At 37.4% G+C, this 20,575-nt stretch overlaps 1 protein-coding gene across 4 annotated transcripts in view; it reads right to left on the bottom strand.

Annotated features, from left to right (window-relative positions):
* Positions 1 to 9,277, bottom strand: part of LOC126817602 (murinoglobulin-1) — a 62,866-nt gene extending 53,589 nt beyond the window's left edge. For all 4 annotated transcript variants that reach the window (XM_056100115.1, XM_050544683.2, XM_050544682.2 and 1 more), the window contains exon 1: positions 9,121 to 9,277. In XM_056100115.1, coding sequence (XP_055956090.1) covers positions 9,121 to 9,191 — 71 coding nt within the window. In that variant the 5' untranslated portion in view covers positions 9,192 to 9,277. The remainder of the gene's footprint in view (positions 1 to 9,120) is intronic.
* Between the last annotated feature and the right edge of the window lie 11,298 nt (positions 9,278 to 20,575).

Here is a 20,575-nt window from a genome sequence, read left to right as displayed (position 1 = left end):
ATGACAGAGTAGGGGACTAATAATAAATAGCTCTACCATCTTGACCTTACTTTTGTTGTATGAAAAATTTAACAGTGGAACCTTGGTCGTCATTCCCACCAACTTTTTGTCATAGATATTTTCTTTATCTTATTTTTGTCACAGATATCTTTTATCTTATTCTTAAATCTAATATTTCTGCTAAAAATAGTTTTAGTAGGCAGTTATTTTCCTAGAACAGCTTCAAATTTGAATTATTTTAGTCAGTCATATTGTACAAGGGTGGTGACAAAAAGTACAAAAAATATTTTGTTCAACTTCAATATGCGTTTCATATCACATTCTGTCTTTTGAAGTAAACTTTGTGGGAATCCATGTCCTAATTTTCAAAAATATCCAATGACAATATGGTGAAATGATTAAAATTGAAGCCAGTTTTAGATATGGGATTAGTACTAATACCAACTGGCAAGACATAACATCCAGTAAGGGCTACTTTATTGCTTCATGTCAGCAGCACATAATTTTAACAGCAAATTCTTCAAGTGGGTGGAACATAGCAAGGGCAAAAGCTTCAAGTCAGTAGCACATAATTCCTAGCAGCAATTTGCTTCAAGTAGGTGTAACATAACTTCTGGCAAGGACAAATGCTTCAAGTCAGTAGCACATAATTTCTAGCAGCAATTTCTTCAAGTGGGTGGAACATAACTTCTAGCAAGGGTAAAAGTCTGCAGCAAGTTGGTCGTACATGCGGGTATAATTAAATCAGTCATGGAAAACTAATGTCATTGACCCATACATAATCAGGAAATACTCAAAGTACTTCAAGTTCAAATTTATATATATTGGACATGATTGTACTTTACACATATAGCAATTCTATGGTGGCTGATAGTGGCCATGTTAAATCTCGCCCTTTTCATAGCGCGACAACACGACATCACGACAGTATTGACGCAATCATACGACACTTAACTCTGTCGTATCATCGTGTTATTTTTATCGTAACGTCGAGATGTCGACTTATTGTCCTAGTCTCTTTCTACAAGTCACAAAAATACAGCTGTACTCATTACATCAGATACATATACATAGATACATATAAATAAGACTCGTCAAAAGAGATAATAGGAAAACGTTGATTCGTTTTCTAAAAAAAAATGAAACATTTTGCGCCCAAAATTGAATTATATTTGGTATTACATTCAAAAAATCTAGAATCATAATAGCAGGACAAAAGTGAGTCAGCTATGTTAATTCCTTGAATAAGAAGTGGTGTCGGTAGGTATCGAACAAGTATGCATTGCCTCGTGTACGACACCCACCAATACTTATAGATTACTGAAGCGATAGTTTAGAAGCGATTTCAGAAGATTTCCAATTTATTTTATTAGAGTGGGAAGGGGATTATATAAAACCTCAAATCAGACCACATAAAATCACCGCATTGGTGTAGCACGCCATCCCAATAAGTGCAGGGGAGGTTTTTTATGAGGTGAAGAAAGCGATTTGCAGCTGTTATTGACCTTATCACATATTCATCCGTTTGGCATCACTAATGGGATCGGGGCCTAGATGATTAAAAATAGGCCCAGCATTGCCTTCAGCTATGAACACACTCCGAAAGTCCCCTACGCACACCCCTATCAATGATGTTTGACACGACTGGAAATTAATGTGTCTAAAATTGATTAAACAACATAGGGTAGTAAATATTACATTTTGAATCCGTATCAATGATACATTTAGGGTAGTAAATATTACATTTTGAATCCGTATCAATGATACATTTACTCAAAATGTTCCTTCCAATGGATCACCATTTAACTTGAAAACAAGGGAAGCAGCCGATCGAAGAAAAAAAGATTTTAAAAAACAAGTTTCAATATGATAGTAGTGGTTCGGTCATGCATTTACATCTGTGGGTGTCATCCTTTCTTTGAAAGTAATGATTGTGCCAGATTTGAACAAAGTCCATCTAGATTCGCGGCCTGTAGGTAAAGTGTTGACAGATAAAACGTAAAAAAAACCCAGACCTATAAAAATATATTTTCTAAAACTATTTTAATTTTGAAATTATATTATTTTCACATGTGCTAAGTGTTTTAGTGAATAGTTATAGAAAGGGTCTTGTAGATTAAGACTATAGCGCATGTGCACTGTGCAGTTTTAAACTTCCGAGACGACAAGTCGACAAGTCGATGATACGACGGCACGACAAAATCACACGATCTTACGATAAAATCGGGCGATCTTACGACAGAACAAACTGTCGTAAGATCGTCTGATTTTGTCGTATCATCGACCTTATTTTGTCGTGCTGTCGTATCATCGACTTATCGCCACGACAAGTCGATGATACGACGGTACGACAAAACACTAAACTGTCGTATCATTGACTTGTCGACTTGTCGTCTCGGAAGTTTAAAACTGCACATGCGCTATAGTCTTTATCTACAAGACCCTTCTATAAATATTCGCTAAAACACTTAGCACATGTGAAAACAATATAATTTCAAAGTTAAAAGAGTTTAAGAAAATATATTTTTATAGGTCTGGGGTTTTTATTTTTTCTGTTTTTTTTACATTTGATCTGTCAACACTCTACCTACAGGCCGCGAATCTAGATGGAATTTGTTCAAATTTGGCACAATCATTACTTTCAAAGAAAGGATGGCACTCTCGGAGGTAAATGCATGACCGAAGCACTACTGTCACATTGAAACCTGTTTTTTTTTTTTTAAAAAATCTGTTTTCTTCGATCGACTGTTTCCCTTGTTTCAAGTTAAATGATGATCTATTGGAAAGAACGTATTGAGTAAATCTACGCTATCACTAAGACGGATTCAATATGTAATATTTCTCATTACTACCTATGTTGTTTAATCAATGCTATACATGTTATTTTTCAGTCGTATCAAACATCATTGATATCATTTTATTGATTCTGAAATTATTTGTAAAACAAAATAAGAGACGTGGGGGGGGGGGGCGTATGAGGCTTTCATAGTGTGTAATCATCTAGGCCTCGATCCATTGTTTTTGGTGCTTGATATTTTGCGGGGGAGTCGCAGTGTCTAGGCAGGTAAGACGTTGGTTCGGTAACCCGAAAGCTGGGTGTTCGATCCCTTCATTGGACGAGAAAGTTCATCCAGATTTTCCGACGAGGTCTTGTCAGTTGTGCTGGACAGAGGGCCTGGCACGTAAAATATCCCTTGGTAGTTGGAATTCGATATAATGGTAGGCCATAGTGCGCTGTCCTGGCAAAATTTCGCTCATAGTATGGCGTATGCCCGTCTTCAATATGACAGTACTGGTTCGGTCATGTATTTACACCCGAGAGTATCATCCTTTCAGAGGATCGCGTGGCTACGTGGGCAAGACGCTGGCTAGCTAGCCTGGAGGTCGGGTGTTCGATCCCACACTGATCAGAAGTGAATATTCGCTAGGCCTCTGATAAGAATGACATCGATGCGACTTAATGAGTCCCCAATATTAACATTATTCCTCCGACAAATTTAATTCTAAAAATTTTTTTTTTATGTATTAGAAAAATAAATAAAGACATTTGAAGTATTTGTAGGTAAAAAATATTTCCTATGTAGCGTAAATGGGTATTAAAATGAGTAAAAGGCATCATTCTACCCGAAGCAGTTACGTCTTATATAAACAATGCACGCGCCATTGGTCCAATGATTGACACCGCGTGACGTGATTGCATGTGTTGAAAACAGTCATCTTTTACAGAGATATTAGACGACTTTTTTCACAGATTGGTTCGATCCCTGCATTGGCCGACAAAATTCATCAAGATTTACCGGCGTGGTTCCCCCTTGTCAGTGATGCGGGACGGAGGGCCTGACAATGACAGCTGTCTAGTCGTTCGGATGGGACGAAACACCGAGGTCCCGTGTACACATTGGCGTGCACGTAAAAGATCCCTTGGCAGTTGGATTTCGATATAAGAGCGGGCCGTAGCGCCGCTTCCCGGGCAAAATTCCCTCATAGCACACTGTATGGCGTATGCCCGTCGTCTTTAGCCCAGTTTAGGAGAGAACAGTAGGACGTTAAACTCCATCTCATTTCATTTCATGCCATCCTGTCTTTGAAAGTAATGATTATGCCAAATTTGAACATCTAGTTCCGCAGTCTGTAGTTATACCAGAGGGTTGACAGATAACACCTTAAAAAAAACAGATCTATGAAAATATATTTTCTAAACCTTTTTTAATTTTGAAATTATATTGTTTTCACGTGTGATAAGTGTTTTAGCGAATAGTTGTAGAAAGGGTCTTGTAGATTAAGACTATAGCGCATGTGCAGTTTCAAACTTCCGAGACGACAAGTCGACAAGTCGATGATACGACAGTTTGGTTTTGTCGTATCATCGACTTGTCGACTTGTCGTCTCGGAAGTTTGAAACTGCACATGCGCTATAGTCTTAATCTACAAGACCCTTTCTGTAACTACATGTATTCGCTGAAACACTTAGCACACGCGAAAACAATATTATTTCAAAATTAAAAGAGTTTTAGAAATATATTTTTATAGGTCTGGTTTTTTCTTTGTTTTTTTGTACGTTTGATCTGTCAACACTCTACCTATAGGCCGCGAATGTAAACTGACTTTGTTCAAATTTGGCACAATCATTACTTTCAAAGAAAGCATGACACTCTCGAATGTAAATGCATGACCGAATCACTACTGTCATATTGAAATGTGTGTGTTTTTAAATCTTTTTCTTGATCGCTGCTTTCCTTGTTTCATGTTAAATGATGATCCATTGGAAGGAACATATTGAGTAAATGTACGTTATCACTGATACGGATTCAATATGTAATAATAGTTCTCATGTTTAATCAATTTTTGACATATTATTTTCCAGTTGTATCAAACATCATTGATACCATTTTATTGATTCTGGAATTATTTGTAAAACTAAATAAGAGACGTGGGGTGGGGTATGAGGCTTTTAGAGTGTATTCATAGTTGAAGATATTACTTGGCCTTTTTTTACTCATTTAGGCCCCAATCCCATCAGTGATGTCAAACGGATGCAAGCCTATATGCGATAAGGTCAATAACGGCTGCGAATCGTTTACTCCACCTCATAAAAAAACGCTGCATCCATTTGGGTGACGTGGGGGGGGGGGGGGGGTATGAGGCTTTTAGAGTGTGTTCATAGTTGAAGATATTACTGGGCCTATTTTTACTCATCTAGGCCTCAATCCCATTAGTGATGTCAAATGGGGGAGAGAGAGAGAGAGAGAGGGAGAGAGAGAGAGAGAGAGAGAGGGGGGTTTAACGTCCACTCGACACAAATTAGGTCATTTCGGGACTAACATATGGTTTAATTTTATTTCAATAAATCGTTTGCGCGTAGGGGTCTTTAGCAGTGGGAGGAAACCGGAGGACCCGGAGAAAACCCACGAGGTTTGACAGGCGACCCTACACCTTGTCACATACAACCGGGGATTCAAAACCACGCCAGTTGATTCAATGACAGGCTGTGAATCGTTTTCTCCACCTCATTCAAAAAAAAAAAAGACTCCTGCAACTATTGGGGTGACGTGCTGCACTATGATAATGCTGTGATTTTAAAGAATGTGACCCGATTTGGTTTTTTTACAATCCCCTTCCCACCCTGTCTTCTGAAATCATTTTTAAACTATCGCTCCAGTCATCTATAAATATTGGTGGGTGTCGTACACATGGCAATGAATGCTTACTTGTGTGATACCTCCCGACACCACTTTTTCTTCAAGGAATTAACTTAGTTAACTCACTTTGGTCCTGCTATTGTAATTCTAGATTTTTTAAATATAATACCAAATATAATTCACTTGTGGACACAAAATGTTTCATTATTTTGAGAAAACAAATAATTAATCAACGTTTTCCTACTATCTCTTTTATATTTATCAAATCTACTACTTAGGCCTATATATGATGTAATGAGTACAGCTGTATTTTTGTGACTTGTAGAAAGAGACTAGGACAATAAGTCGACATCTCGACGTTACGATAAAAATAACACGATGATACGACAGAATAAAGTGTCGTATGATTGCGTCAATACTGTCGTGATGTCGTGTTGTCGCGTTATGAAAAGGGCGAGATTTAACATGGCCACTATCAGCCACCATACAATTCACATTAAGAGATATCCAGTTTTATCTCAAGACACCATTTCTAATTCTCTCACCATAATTGCAATCTGATTAAAACACAGATCCTATTTTGTTTCTTTTACTTGTCTTTACTACACTAGGATCTGGAAGAGTTGTTATCATTGACATGTTCTGGATGATGTGAGGGTTTAGCCAATGAAACCGTCTGTTACAGCAAGCTTTTGGCATGTGGTGCATGGAACTGTGGGTAATCCACTAAAAACATCAATGCTGATTGGTTAATCAAATGTCTGACATCATAGGGTCAAATGTCGCTCGTATGACCTCTGACGCGACCTATCACTACAACCGGTCAGATCTTCATGTAGTGTAGGCCATCGGAAGTATATAAAAAAAAAACATAACGAAATACAGATCTGTATTTTAATCAGATTGATCATATTGAAGACCAGCAGACTTACAAAAGTTTCAGTTACTCATTATAATCATACAGCTGCTGATGGGCAATTACTCTATTCACAAAATAGACCCTTTCAAAAAAGTGAAAAGTAAATATGGCAATTTAATTACATTTGATGTGATTGTGAACATCTTTCTGTAGAAAAAAATTAATGCTAAACCTGAGAAATACCCAATCTGATTAAAACACAGATCCTATTTCGTTTCGTTTTTTATAGTTAAAAATTTCGTTTTACTTGTCTTCACAACACTAGGATCTGGAAGAGTTGTTATATTAGCCGCGTTCTGGTTAATGTGAGGGATTAGCCAATGAAACAGTCTGTCACGCCCAGTTCTTGGCGTGTAATGCACCGAACTGTGTGTAAACCACTAGAAACGTCAATGGTACTGGTTGATTAATCAATGTCTGACGTCACAGGGTAAAAAGCCGCTCGTATGACCTCTGACGTGACCTCCCACTACAACCGGTCAGATTTCCATGTAGTGTAGGCCATCGAAAGTATAAAAAACGAAACGAAATATAGATATGTATTTTAATCAGATTGAGAAATACCCAATTGTTTGGTTAACAGTTGATAGTTAACTAATTTGACATAAATCAAGGTTTCACGCCTTTAATGTTATTTTTGTTATAACTTGATGCATATTTCTTGTATTGGATATTTTATAATATTGATCTTTAATTGTTATGGTAGTCTGCCCATCCACAAGTTTTGTGATGTGATAAATATCTTATGACAAAAAACAAACCTGACCTTTAGATTGTGTGTTTGAATTGCAAGAATATAAAAAGTTTCAAGATATCCATTTTCTATTACACTGAATTTGTTTTTCTGATATAATCAACATGAAGAGAAATATTTGAGTTCGTCTGCTAAATTTATTAACAGCTTAACAAGATAAATCATTGCTACCACTAATAATCACAGACATTAATCCTAATAATTATTAGCTTCTCCACTATACTGGGTTTTAACCGCAAATTACATAACTTCTTATCTTAGTATTCTAATATAATATGTACTCATGTAGATATATAATGTATATAGTGTTATCTACAGTGTAAAGACACATGCAAGTTACATGTCTATCATACATGTACATAATCAAAGAAGAACGTAAAATTCTTCCTTCCATCTTTCAAAATTCTAGGACTCTCTTTCTTATGAAGCATCACCCATTAATTAAATAAAATGCGACAAAGAGTAACATGTTTTAGAACTTTACTCTACATGTAGGTCTTCCTGGATTAGTAAATAAATAATTTTCAAGATGATATGACATCTCACATGGTGAGGTAATATCTTTTTATTAGAAATGCAAAAATAAAGGAATAGTATTTGTATTATCTTGAGTTTCTCTGAGAATGAATTACATGTACCAATAAAACATAATCTGTAGTCTTTGTTTTATACAACCTCAACTTCTTTATGCTTTGTTTTGGAAATTCAGTTTAGGCCTATAATATAATTATGTGTGCTCCTTAGATTATGTAACTTACTGCATAATTAGGTTATCTAAATAAAGTTATTATTATTATTATTATCTATTATAATTATATTTTATCTGGAAGTCTATTATGTTTCTGATGCTCAGTAAAAAAAACAAACGCATTAAAGACAAACTGCATAAGACAAAATTAAATACCGATAACATTATTATTACTGATTGTCAACCAGTGGTTTGCCATTTCTATGAGAACCTGCTGCTGAAGAACATTGTGTACATTGCTAGAGCTCAATCACTTACTAATTGTATATAAAATATGAGTGGTGTATCATTAATAATATCGGCTTTCTCTAAAATTTGTTGTAAGTTAAAAATGAAGTATCTCATAAGATTGTTTTTGGCAACAAATATATTTTTCACAGTAGTTGTAATATGGTTATCATTAATACCAATAATATACTTTAAAATGGGCTACTTTAAATAAGTTGATTTAGAATGGAGATAAAAATATCATGGGAATGGACAATATAAAATCAAAATGAACTGTTAGCTATTTATAAGAAACAAAAAGTAGAATATGCTGCCTATGCACAACACCTGTCACTTCCACTACTGTCAGCATATTTGCAGATCAGGTCTGTTTATTCTTATAGACTATGAAAGTGTTGCAAACTTTGATTGACGATAAAATAACGGTTTTCAATTTAACTAACAATGAAAAACAATGAAATAATTCAGTTAGCATTGACAATTCAATTAAACTAATAATGCAAAATCATTGAAAAAATTAAAACCTGAGTAGTAAAATAAATACATTTTTTACCGTAATATAATTTTTTTTTTTTTTTTTTTTTTTGTCTATTCTCGAAGTTGATAAATAATTTCAAAATCTTTTATAAACAATGAAAAACAATGAAATAATTCAGTTAGCATTGACAATTCAATTAAACTAATAATGCAAAATCATTGAAAAAATTAAAACCTGAGTAGTAAAATAAATACATTTTTTACCGTAATATAATTTTTTTTTTTTTTTTTTTTTTGTCTATTCTCGAAGTTGATAAATAATTTCAAAATCTTTTATAAATTTTAAAATACTTACGTTTCATTACTGTTCACACTTTCTACTGACTTAAATAATAGGAGGCACAGAAAAATGGCAAGTTCTGCCATTATGGAACTTGTAGTAGACTCGTGTCCTGTGTACTACACAACAAACCTCTTCTACTGTTGAGTGGACGTTCATTTCAGCTGGTTTTCTTCTCTCCCGCCTTGACTCATCACAACCACTTACTGTCATTCGCATAAAGTAGTTCCTACAGCAACTCCGATTTATCAATTATATTTATATCGCTTTTTTTTCTTTTTTTAATTAATAGCAAAGAAAACAGATTACTGACCATAATACTAAAGAAGCATTGCCCACGGGCTGTTTTGGGATACATAAAGTATGTGTTTGTATTAATACGCTGTTTAGTAAAGGGAAAGTTGTTTTGAGTATTATTTAGATAAAACAGGATATTTATCTGGGCTATTGCGCTATAATGGTAATGAGTGGGTTGTGGTGTGACAAATGAAAAATTGTTTCAAAATTCTTCCCACACTCACACACTGGTGTCGGATATTACCACCATTTACACTGCGACACACACATTCTGGCATTTAAGATATCGAGGATGTGCACTTAGGCCTACACCAGTGTCAATCCGGACAACCGCACTTCGAATAACGGTAAACTAAAATGATGGCAACGATAGTTTGGCACATCACGAAACATTCACACAAGATACTGATTCTTTTCGCTCTTTTCTCGGGAATATAGCATTAGTATTACCAATTTATTTGGCAATCTATGCACAGATTTCTATTGCAATATCCTATTACTTTTTATATATTTATATTTAAACATGTTTTCGAAAGAAAATGGATAGATTTGGGTCTCAAATGCCCCATAAACAATTGTCTTGCGGTTGCATTCAATGAGAAAATGATACTCATTTTCAACTTTCTGTTGAGGGCAGTTTGTGCAAAACCGCAGATGTGCAGGTATATTCTTGTATCGCCCTCTCTCTATTTCAAGGGAATGTGTGCTTAGTCTAATTAGGCGGGACATAGCGGTTTTAGTTTTAGGATTTTTAACAGCTTGCAGGTAGGGCACCGTAGCCTTGATATTCTTTTTAAACCTATAAAATGTTCTTAGTTTCTGGGTATCTGAAGAGCATAGATTGGCATAAACTTCATTGAATTTGTCTTCAAGGCATTTAGTAATTTCATTTGATGATGGATTGAAAGATGATATATTAAAAGTATTTAACAAATCAGCAATGGCTGCTGTCCAAGAGAGTTTAGGGTTAATGCACGCTAAAGTACTATCCTCTTTAAAGTAAGAAAAAAGAATTCGGTTATTTATACTGAGTTGTGGGTTGGATAAACGTTTAAAATATGAAAGCATTCTACGATACACATCAACTTGTAGCGGGAATATTTGAGCTTCGGCTAAGCAGCCAATATTTGATGCCTTTGTAGGTTGCGCTAAAATGGATTTACATTTTTTGGTGATTTTATTTAAAGATACATTATGGGAGATAAGATAAAGAGATGTCAGTTCTCGGTATAATAGTTAAAAACTAGATAGTGTAAAGGTAATTTGCTGAAAATTTCAGTCAAATTGATCCACTATGAGCCGAGATTGAAGCCGGTGAAATTTTTGCATAGTCTCGGTTATCATTACTAAAACCATTAATATAAACAGCATAGTCTCGATTATCCACTTTTTCTGATTTAATTATCTTTGGCCGTTAGCGGCATATAGGAATCTAATCCAGCCTACATCGAAGGCTAGCCTTGACATCGAGAGTTTATTATGGTCTGGATAAGTTAATTAATGTCTAATTGATAATTTCAGGCCTAAAGAAAGACTTGTAATAAGCAGGTTTTGCTCTTGCATAATGCATGTTTAAGTCTAATTTATCCCATTTTTTCAGATCCGAATTTTTGCTGTGGACAATTTGAGAACCCCATATATCAGATGAATAAATTGAAATTTGTTTAATAATAGCATGGTACAGTTTAGTCAAAATATCGGTTGGTAGGAAATTATACTTAATGGAAAACCAAGCTTTTCTCGCCTTTTTATTTAGATCAGACATAGCAGCTTTAAATGAGTTGTTATCAGTTATTTAGACACCAAGGTACATATACGATTTTACATATTCTAATACATGGTTGCCAAATTTAAATTGTGTAGTTTTTTTTTTAGTTTGCTCCCATTATTAAAAAACATGACTTTTGATTTTATGGCATTTACTGATATCTTTGAATCATTGGAGAACTGTGTTAAACAAGTAATGCTATTTTGGAGACCATTTGCTGTTGTTGATAGCATTACAAGGTCGTCAGCAAAACGTAAATGGGAAATTGGAGTATTATTTAACGTGGGGGAGTCTATGGGATTTGTGGAGTATTTGAAGTGGTCTTGCAAGTCATTAACATATACATTGAAAAGCGTGGGACTAAGCACACATCCCTGTTTGACCCCTCGCACCGAATGTATTTTGTCGGAAAGACATCCATTATTATTTTTAATTATATATGACGTGTTGCCATACATGGAGGTTATTAGTGACATGCAGAGGTTTGATGATAGATATGCCCCCACCCCATCCAATTCTTAAGAATATTAAGTATAAGAGCTGAGAGAGAGAGATGGGGTTTAACGTCCACTCGACACAAACTATGTCATTTCGGGACTAACATGGTTCAATTTTATTTCCATAATTCGCTTGCGCGTAGGGGTCTTTAGCAGTGGGAGGAAACCGGAGGACCCGGAGAAAACCCACGAAGTTGGACAGGCGACCCTACTCCTTGTCACGTACAACCGGGGATTCGAAACCACGCCAGTTAACCTCAATGACATACTTCATAATACAGCACGCACGTGCTAACCATTCAACCATCCATTCCGTATAAGACGCGGAATAATTTCCCAGAACCAAGTGAATTGCATGGATGGGTTGATCGACTGTTTGCGTGTATTCTGTGGTCTATATTATAGCACAGCCGAAAGGTTTGGTGGTGTACTGTGTTAAGCGATCTTTACAGCTAATTCAAACGCGGATCCACATTTTAAACAATCTTTCGATAGGGCAGCTTTTGTACAACGAAGTTATAATTAAAAGAACCTATTGTATGCCCCCTGAAATGGATCCTAGAAATGGTTCCACTACTGATGTCTTCCGCCTTACCTCAGCCACAGTAGTGGCTCGTCCTACGGAGTTCCTTTGCGCAAGTTTTTTAGTCAAATGACTACAAAAAGGTTATTGCCTATAGCTCCCTTAATTTACACATAAACTGACCCAAAACTGTACTGCACATAGCTGAACATATAATAAACCAATTCCCATTGAAATAAAGGTGAAGCCTTAATACCGCATATAATGATATGAAACCCAACTAGCTGCTACGCGAAATTTCTCGCCTACCGAAGTTATTTCAACTGGCCGGTGTCATGGCGGCTTTCACATTATAAGAAACATGGCTGTGAAAATGTAGAGCGCATTACCACAAAGTAAAACCGTTCGATAACTATTTTAGTGGTTCAGTCTTCACTAGCTATTTGTGATAGAATTACTTATTTCAGTACAAACTGTAATGGTATGTGTTGACAATTGTGCGTTTGAACCTATTTGAACTTGCGTAAGGAGTCTTAGACTGTATCAATAAGTAGCGTTAAACACAGACAGTTTAACGATACATTTAATTGTAGCTAAAATGGATCCATGCCCGTGGAAGTCGCCCCTGTACTCCACTGCTGTGTCTGGGGATCGGTCAGATTGGGGATTTAAGAAAGATTCGAAAAAGACTGGGAAGTGGTTCTACCGATGGCGATGATTCAAAGAAGTTTAATTGTCTTTTATATAGCACTACTCACAGTGTTTGTTTGATCATGGAGAGTGATTTCTCGTGCCATTTAGTATATGTTTATATAATCAACTTTAGCTTTTGGTCAACCTTTCTGCGCACTCCAAGGTGTAAAACAAATATTCCTTGGGATACGTACTATCTTTTCTTGTATCGTATGATGTATATCACAAGATCTACCAATAAAATTGAGATTGCACAGATATGGGATTAATGCTGGGTTAGATATTTTTATTAAGAATGAAAATCAAGATTTAGTTGTTACACCTGTGCATCAGAAATAAACTTATTGCAATTCGAAGAATGCGTGACGGTAAACGCTCAGATGAAAAACTTCTAAAAATTGTTGACAGGAGGACAGAACAGGGGCGAGGTTATCAGGGGTGGATCTAGGAATTTTGAAAAGGGGGGGGGCGCCGCAAAATGAGGGCACTGACCGCAGAGACGCGGCACACCGCTGAGAGGGTGGGGGGGGGGCAAGAAAATTATCCCTCATTTCCTGCATCTGTAGCCAGTTGAACACGCGACTCGAAAATTGTCATTATGATGGGAAAAAAGACGAATCTATTCCCTAGCCACTTCACTATTTTAACAAGATGCTATCATTGATGTCTGTCTATAGTCACTCTATAGGATTAGGCCACCGTCAGCTAAACAACAAGAATTCGTTTGAGAGTGGAAGCATTAATTGGACCAGACTGGTGTGTTTGAGTCGATGGTTTGAGTCATTTGGGATCCCTGCAACGGGTTGGGAACGGACATATTTGGGTCTGAGAACAGGCACTTTCAGCAGTAAAAAAGGGCAATGTCGAAAATTAGGGGATCCGCATCCGCCTCTGGTTATATTGTACCCAGATTCCGTGATCCATAAACATCATTTCCTGAAAGAATCTTAGTCTGAGATTAATAAATGTGTTTATCACTCATATTATGATCCTTTTAATTGGATATATTTCGTGCAACTATCTTCTGGATTTTCTGAAGCTATAAATGTTATAATATACAGATAATCATATACGAGCGTAATAAAGTCTCGTTTACTAATATACTATTCAAAAAAAGTAGGGGATATTTGATTTTGGGGGCATAATACTAAAATATGCAAATGACTACGAAAAAAGTCACTATAGAACCTAACAGAAGAAACATTTCCAGTTACATGTGACGCCCAAACGCACCAATAGTTACCGCATGGAATGCAGGTGATGCTTGGGATCATCATGGGGGTCCAACCCAAGATTTGCACGACTCTGACTTTGAATGTTACAGTCATTGTGGCATTGAATTCCAGGGTGGAAACATCAGTTTAATTGTTTTAGTGACCAGAAAACAAATTTTGATATGCGTCGGCTTACCCAAAATGAAAGGTTACGTGCCCTTGGCATGCTACAGATCGGCACAACACAGGCGGTTGTGGCGCGGACGATGAATGTTTCTCAGTCTGTCATAAGCAGGCTATGGTCCAGATACCGTGATACACAATCTGTACAGGACAGACCACGCTCAGGTCGACCAAGGGCGACAACTCAAGCCCAGGATCGATTTATCCGTACCTTGGCCTTGAGAAATCGTGTCATCACAGCAAATCAGATCAGCGCTCGTCTTCAAACAGACACTGGTGTGAGAGTGAGTGGCCAGACGATTCGGAATCGACTGCATAGGGGTCACCTTCGCGCCCGACGTCCTCGCGTGATCCCTTGTTTGAGAGATCATCACATTCAGGCAAGACGTCGTTGGTGTAGGGATCGTCAACACTGGGATAATCGACGCTGGAGCAATGTGATGTTTTCAGATGAGTCAAGGTTCACTGTTGATTTTTTGGACAGACGTAGGAGGGTGTGGCGTCGTCGAAACGAGCGCTTCCAAGACGTTAACGTCATCAGACATGATCGATTTGGGGGTGGTTCTGTTATGGTGTGGGGAGGCATCACTGTTGCTGGAAGAACGGCTTTACATGTTGTTGCAGGGCGTGTTACAGGCCAGTACTACCGGGACAACATCTTGGCAGTCCATGTTGTGCCGTTCGCACGACGTCATGGCCGCCGTTTCATCTTCCAGGATGACAACGCAAGATGTCACAGGGCCAGGATCGTTACAGGTTACCTCCAACAACAGAACATCACCACATTACCGACCTCTCCCCCATCGAGCATGTCTGGGACATGCTTGGACAGAGGTTACGTCAACGTCAACAACGTCCTGCCAATGTCCAAGAACTTGCTGCTGCGTTGCAACAGGAATGGGACAATCTGGACCAAAATGACCTTAGACGTCTCATTAGGAGTATGCCACGTCGGATCAATGCTTGTTTGGCAAACAGAGGAGGATTTACCCGTTACTGACTTGGTTGTGATGCTGTGGTAACTTTGCTGTTTGACCCCGGGTATCATTTTACCCTTATAATGGTCAGTCTGTGCCTTACTTAGTCTAACGATCATTTGGAATAAATCGATGAATGTGAACTTCATTTCATTTTGTCATTTGTTTCTTCGTCAGTTTCATTAGGTGACTTTAATAACACTTAAAAATCAAATATCCCCTACTTTTTTTGAATAGTATATCTTTTTTTGTAATCAATAAGTCAGTATATTGATAATATGGTATAATCGAAAGTTGGTTGATTTGCAGACATCCGGTTTGAGTTTCGAACTATTCCAGAACAATTCGTATATTGTTTATTCATATTCTTAGGACCAGTCTTTTCATCGTTAATTGCTTCCGTGTTATGCTTAACCCACGCGCGCACGCATACACCCACCCACACAACACTGGGCATACATTTGAATGATTTGCTTTCTTTTACTTTTGCCAATCCTCTTGAATTGATATTTTTAAAAGTAGAGAGAATAGTTTTAACAACCAAAGCAAGTTTATTTATCACAGAACCAGGATACCCAACAATATAAACAGCCACCCTAACGGTAGAGGCGCCCTCTTAATTTTTTTCGGAAAAGGAAGAAGTGAAACAAGGTGTTGGCTTTTTATTTGAATATATAAATAGGCCAACTCAGCGAATATTTGACTTATCATGTTCTGATTCAACATACTTTCAAATTGCTGAAATAAGGAACCAAGTTAAATTATATTTGGATGAAAAATATCGTCTGCCTGTACCAACTTCGCAAAATATATTTTTGACGTATTTTATGGCAGGTGCAAAAACGAATTGACTAATCGAATGCGTTCGAAATCCCGTAAATACAAGTTCCATTAAAATCAAACTAAAAAAATAAGCTCTTTTTGATATAATATGTTTGTCTAGTCAAGGACAATAACTCCAAGAATTATTGTCGGTTTTCATTAACTAGTTGGTTAAGACGCTGGCTCGCTAGCCTGGAGGTCGGGTGTTCGATCCCTGCATTGGCCGATAAAGTTCATCAGGATTTTCCGACATGGTTTCCCCTTGTCAGTGGTGCAGAACGGAGGGCCTGACAAGGACAGCTGTCTAGTCCTTCGGATGAAACGAAAAACCGAGGTCCCGTGTATATATTGGAATGCACGTAAAAGATCCCCTGGCAGTTGGAATTCGATATAAGAGTAGGCGATAGTGCCGCTGCCCGGGCAAAATTTCCCTCATAGCACACTGTATGGCGTATGCCCGTCTTCATTAGCCCAGTATAGGAGCAGAACAGTAGGACGTTAAACCCCATTTCATTTCATTTCTTAAAATTCAAACTCATACAGCCATGAATATTTGGCGACATACCAATACAAGTTTTAAAAAAAAATACTTAAAAAAAGTAGAATAATGTGTCGATTTCACGGGCAGTGTGTGGGCGGACACGACGAACTGGGTCGATGACAAAATAAATCCTCATTAAAAGTAGACGTAGCTGGTAATTTTATTGAAATGGGGTTTAACGTCCTACTTTTCTGCTACACCCGAGCTAATAAGATGGGAATTTATTTGAATCTTCAGTACGAGTAAAGTATGCCCCAGTGTAACGAATATGGAGGTGTTTGGCTTGCTATTTTAATGTATGTTCGACTTTATGAAGCTTTATGTTCTTGCAACATCGGGGAATGCTTACAGAGATATATTGAAACTATTGCATGATGTCCCATGCTGTATATTATTTAGGCACATGGGAAGTGGCGATATATTTTTATTTTGAAAACTGTAATAAGTCTATAAAACAAAACTTTTTCATGTGCTTCGTTGATTTTTATAAGGCGTTCCATTAGGCACTTTTCTTGAAAATGCTAAAGCAAGATATAAATGAAAATATTTTTAAAGTAATATATTATATATGTATGCATCAACAGCGTATGTGATCAAAACTAACTCAGGTCTTGTGCGGACATAAGATCAGCGCTTTTCTGGGAATAAATCAAGGATATAATATGTGCCCAGCCCAACTCTATTCTCACAACATTAACTCAATAATGAAGATGTCAACATTAAAGATGCCCCATTGATAAATCATACTAACATTTCCCACCCACTTTTGTAGATGACCTTTTATTCTCATCAACGTCGACAAGCCTTCAAGTATTTCCGCAATGCTAGGGAATTTCAAAATAACCGCCAGAAATTACACAACAGTTTCAGTGTGACAGAAACGATATAGAACCCGTTCAATGCTATCAAAGTATATTCAACTTCCCTTCACTATGCATTTGGCCTTGGAAACATTGACAACCTCCCGGCCAGTTGTCAAACCCCTTTTCAAGCCCTGACGTGGAAATTCAGTCCACCTAACGGGCCTTTTTTTTTTGGGGGGGGGGGGTATATATCTTCAATATATGTAGATTCAGAATCTAGATGATGCCACCCTGGCACCCTTGGGGAAATCAAAATATTCAAGATGGCCGCCATGAGGCATTTTCTGATAGTGGAGTAAAATATTTGACAGATTCCCTCGGACCTCGGTTTGAAGATGGGTTTTATAAGAATTCGACCCGCTGAATCAAATGAGCTTGGGTATTCCCCCTAAATTTGATGGCTAATTCCGCTGGGGGGGGGGGGCAAGTTCCAAATGGGGAGGGGGCGAATGGTTAGCACGCGCGCTGTATCATAAAGTCTTTCATTGAGTCAACTGACTGTGTTTCTATTACCCGTTTGTACGTGGCAATGAGTAGGGTCGCCTGTCCAACCTCGTGGGTTTTCCCCAGGTCCTCCGGTTTCCTCCCACTGCTAAAGACCCCTACGCGCAAGCGAATTATGGAAATAAAATTGAACCATGTTAGTCCCGAAATGACCTAGTTTGTGTCGAGCGGACGTTAAACCCCATTTCTCTCTCTCTTTCTCTCTTATAATTAAGAATTGGGTGGGGTGGGGGCATATCTATCATCAAACCTCAGCATGTCACTATAATAACCTCCATGTATGGCAACACGTCATATATAATTAAAAATAATAATGGATGTCTTTCCGACAAAATACATTCGGTGCGAGGGGTCAAACAGGGATGTGTGCTTAGTCCCACGCTTTTCAATGTATATGTTAATGACTTGAAATAAAATTGAACCATGTGTTTGTCCCGATATGACCTAGTTTGTGTCGAATTGACGTTAAACTCTCTCTCTCTCTCCAAATGGAGGTTCATTTTGCGGCGAAACTCCCCAGCTGTGCGATATATTAAGCTATAGGTTATTATTGGTGTCAGTTACTTCAGATATAAACATAAAAACATGTTCCGACGAAAACGTATTCCAGGTTGAGCTCTTATTCAAAATGATGGTCATATTAGTAATGTATCAAACTATAGGTTTTCGGATTCGCCGAATTCATATCTGAATGGCCAAATGTGCCATGACCGAACGAAACGCCAATATGGTTCCTAAATTCAACAAAATAACAAAATTTCGTAGACCATGGAAGAGAATAGAACCGGTAATGTAAAAACTTATGTATCACAGGACTAAGAGCACAAATTACAGGCAGTGCCGGATTAATCTTGTGGGGGCTCGGGACATACCAACTGTGTGGGGGCCCCATTGTTGTTTGTTCAAATTGTTCTTACTGACCGCGGATCGCACTAGTATGTACTCCGCCCCCTTGAGAGCCCGGGTGTTTTCTTCCAGGATTTTTTTTTAAAATTAGAATTCATTTCAGTGCATCTGAGACAATTTAGGCAGCGATTTCATTGACGTTTAGAATTCGTTGACAATTTGAGTATTTTAAATAGACTCTTTCTCTTACGATGTTTTCATTTACTTTATTTTAGTGAAATTATTTTAGGTGACATAAAACATTATACTCCGATCAGCAATAAATGTCAGTAAAGAGTTTTAGGAGGAAACTTCTAACAGGAACAGTTAACACACCATAGCACAAGGCCTAAATTTGCAAGGGAAGCCTCTGTGAACGTTATTTACAAAGACTTCCTTCGCGACTTGAGGAGAGTGGAGATGATGCTGTCAATATCGAGATCCCTAGCCCATTTCCCATGTATTTTTTGACGATACGCACGAAACTATCAACAGTTAAGAGAATTCAACCAATTTTCTAACTGAGCATAGGTCAAATCAAGACATAAAATCCCAAACAAAAGACAAGGAGAAAAAAGACGTAAAATTTAGTAAAATTTTTTTGTAATCAATAAGTCAGTATATTGATAATATGGTATAATCGAAAGTTGGTTGATTTGCAGACATCCGGTTTGAGTTTCGAATTATTCCAGAACAATTCGTATATTGTTTATTCATATTCTTAGGACCAGTCTTTTCATCGTTAATTGCTTCCGTGTTATGCTTAACCCACGCGCGCACGCATACACCCACCCACACAACACTGGGCATACATTTGAATGATTTGCTTTCTTTTACTTTTGCCAATCCTCTTGAATTGATATTTTTAAAAGTAGAGAGAATAGTTTTAACAACCAAAGCAAGTTTATTTATCACAGAACCAGGATACCCAACAATATAAACAGCCACCCTAACGGTAGAGGCGCCCTCTTAATTTTTTTCGGAAAAGGAAGAAGTGAAACAAGGTGTTGGCTTTTTATTTGAATATATAAATAGGCCAACTCAGCGAATATTTGACTTATCATGTTCTGATTCAACATACTTTCAAATTGCTGAAATAAGGAACCAAGTTAAATTATATTTGGATGAAAAATATCGTCTGCCTGTACCAACTTCGCAAAATATATTTTTGACGTATTTTATGGCAGGTGCAAAAACGAATTGACTAATCGAATGCGTTCGAAATCCCGTAAATACAAGTTCCATTAAAATCAAACTAAAAAAATAAGCTCTTTTTGATATAATATGTTTGTCTAGTCAAGGACAATAACTCCAAGAATTATTGTCGGTTTTCATTAACTAGTTGGTTAAGACGCTGGCTCGCTAGCCTGGAGGTCGGGTGTTCGATCCCTGCATTGGCCGATAAAGTTCATCAGGATTTTCCGACGTGGTTTCCCCTTGTCAGTGGTGCAGAACGGAGGGCCTGACAAGGACAGCTGTCTAGTCCTTCGGATGAAACGAAAAACCGAGGTCCCGTGTATATATTGGAATGCACGTAAAAGATCCCCTGGCAGTTGGAATTCGATATAAGAGTAGGCGATAGTGCCGCTGCCCGGGCAAAATTTCCCTCATAGCACACTGTATGGCGTATGCCCGTCTTCATTAGCCCAGTATAGGAGCAGAACAGTAGGACGTTAAACCCCATTTCATTTCATTTCTTAAAA

Source organism: Patella vulgata, chromosome 4 (assembly GCF_932274485.2).
Source record: "Patella vulgata chromosome 4, xgPatVulg1.2, whole genome shotgun sequence".
NCBI classification, from domain to species: Eukaryota; Metazoa; Mollusca; class Gastropoda; family Patellidae; genus Patella; species Patella vulgata.
The sequence above is the reverse complement of the archived record's forward strand: the minus strand, read 5'-3'. Positions and strand labels throughout refer to the sequence as shown.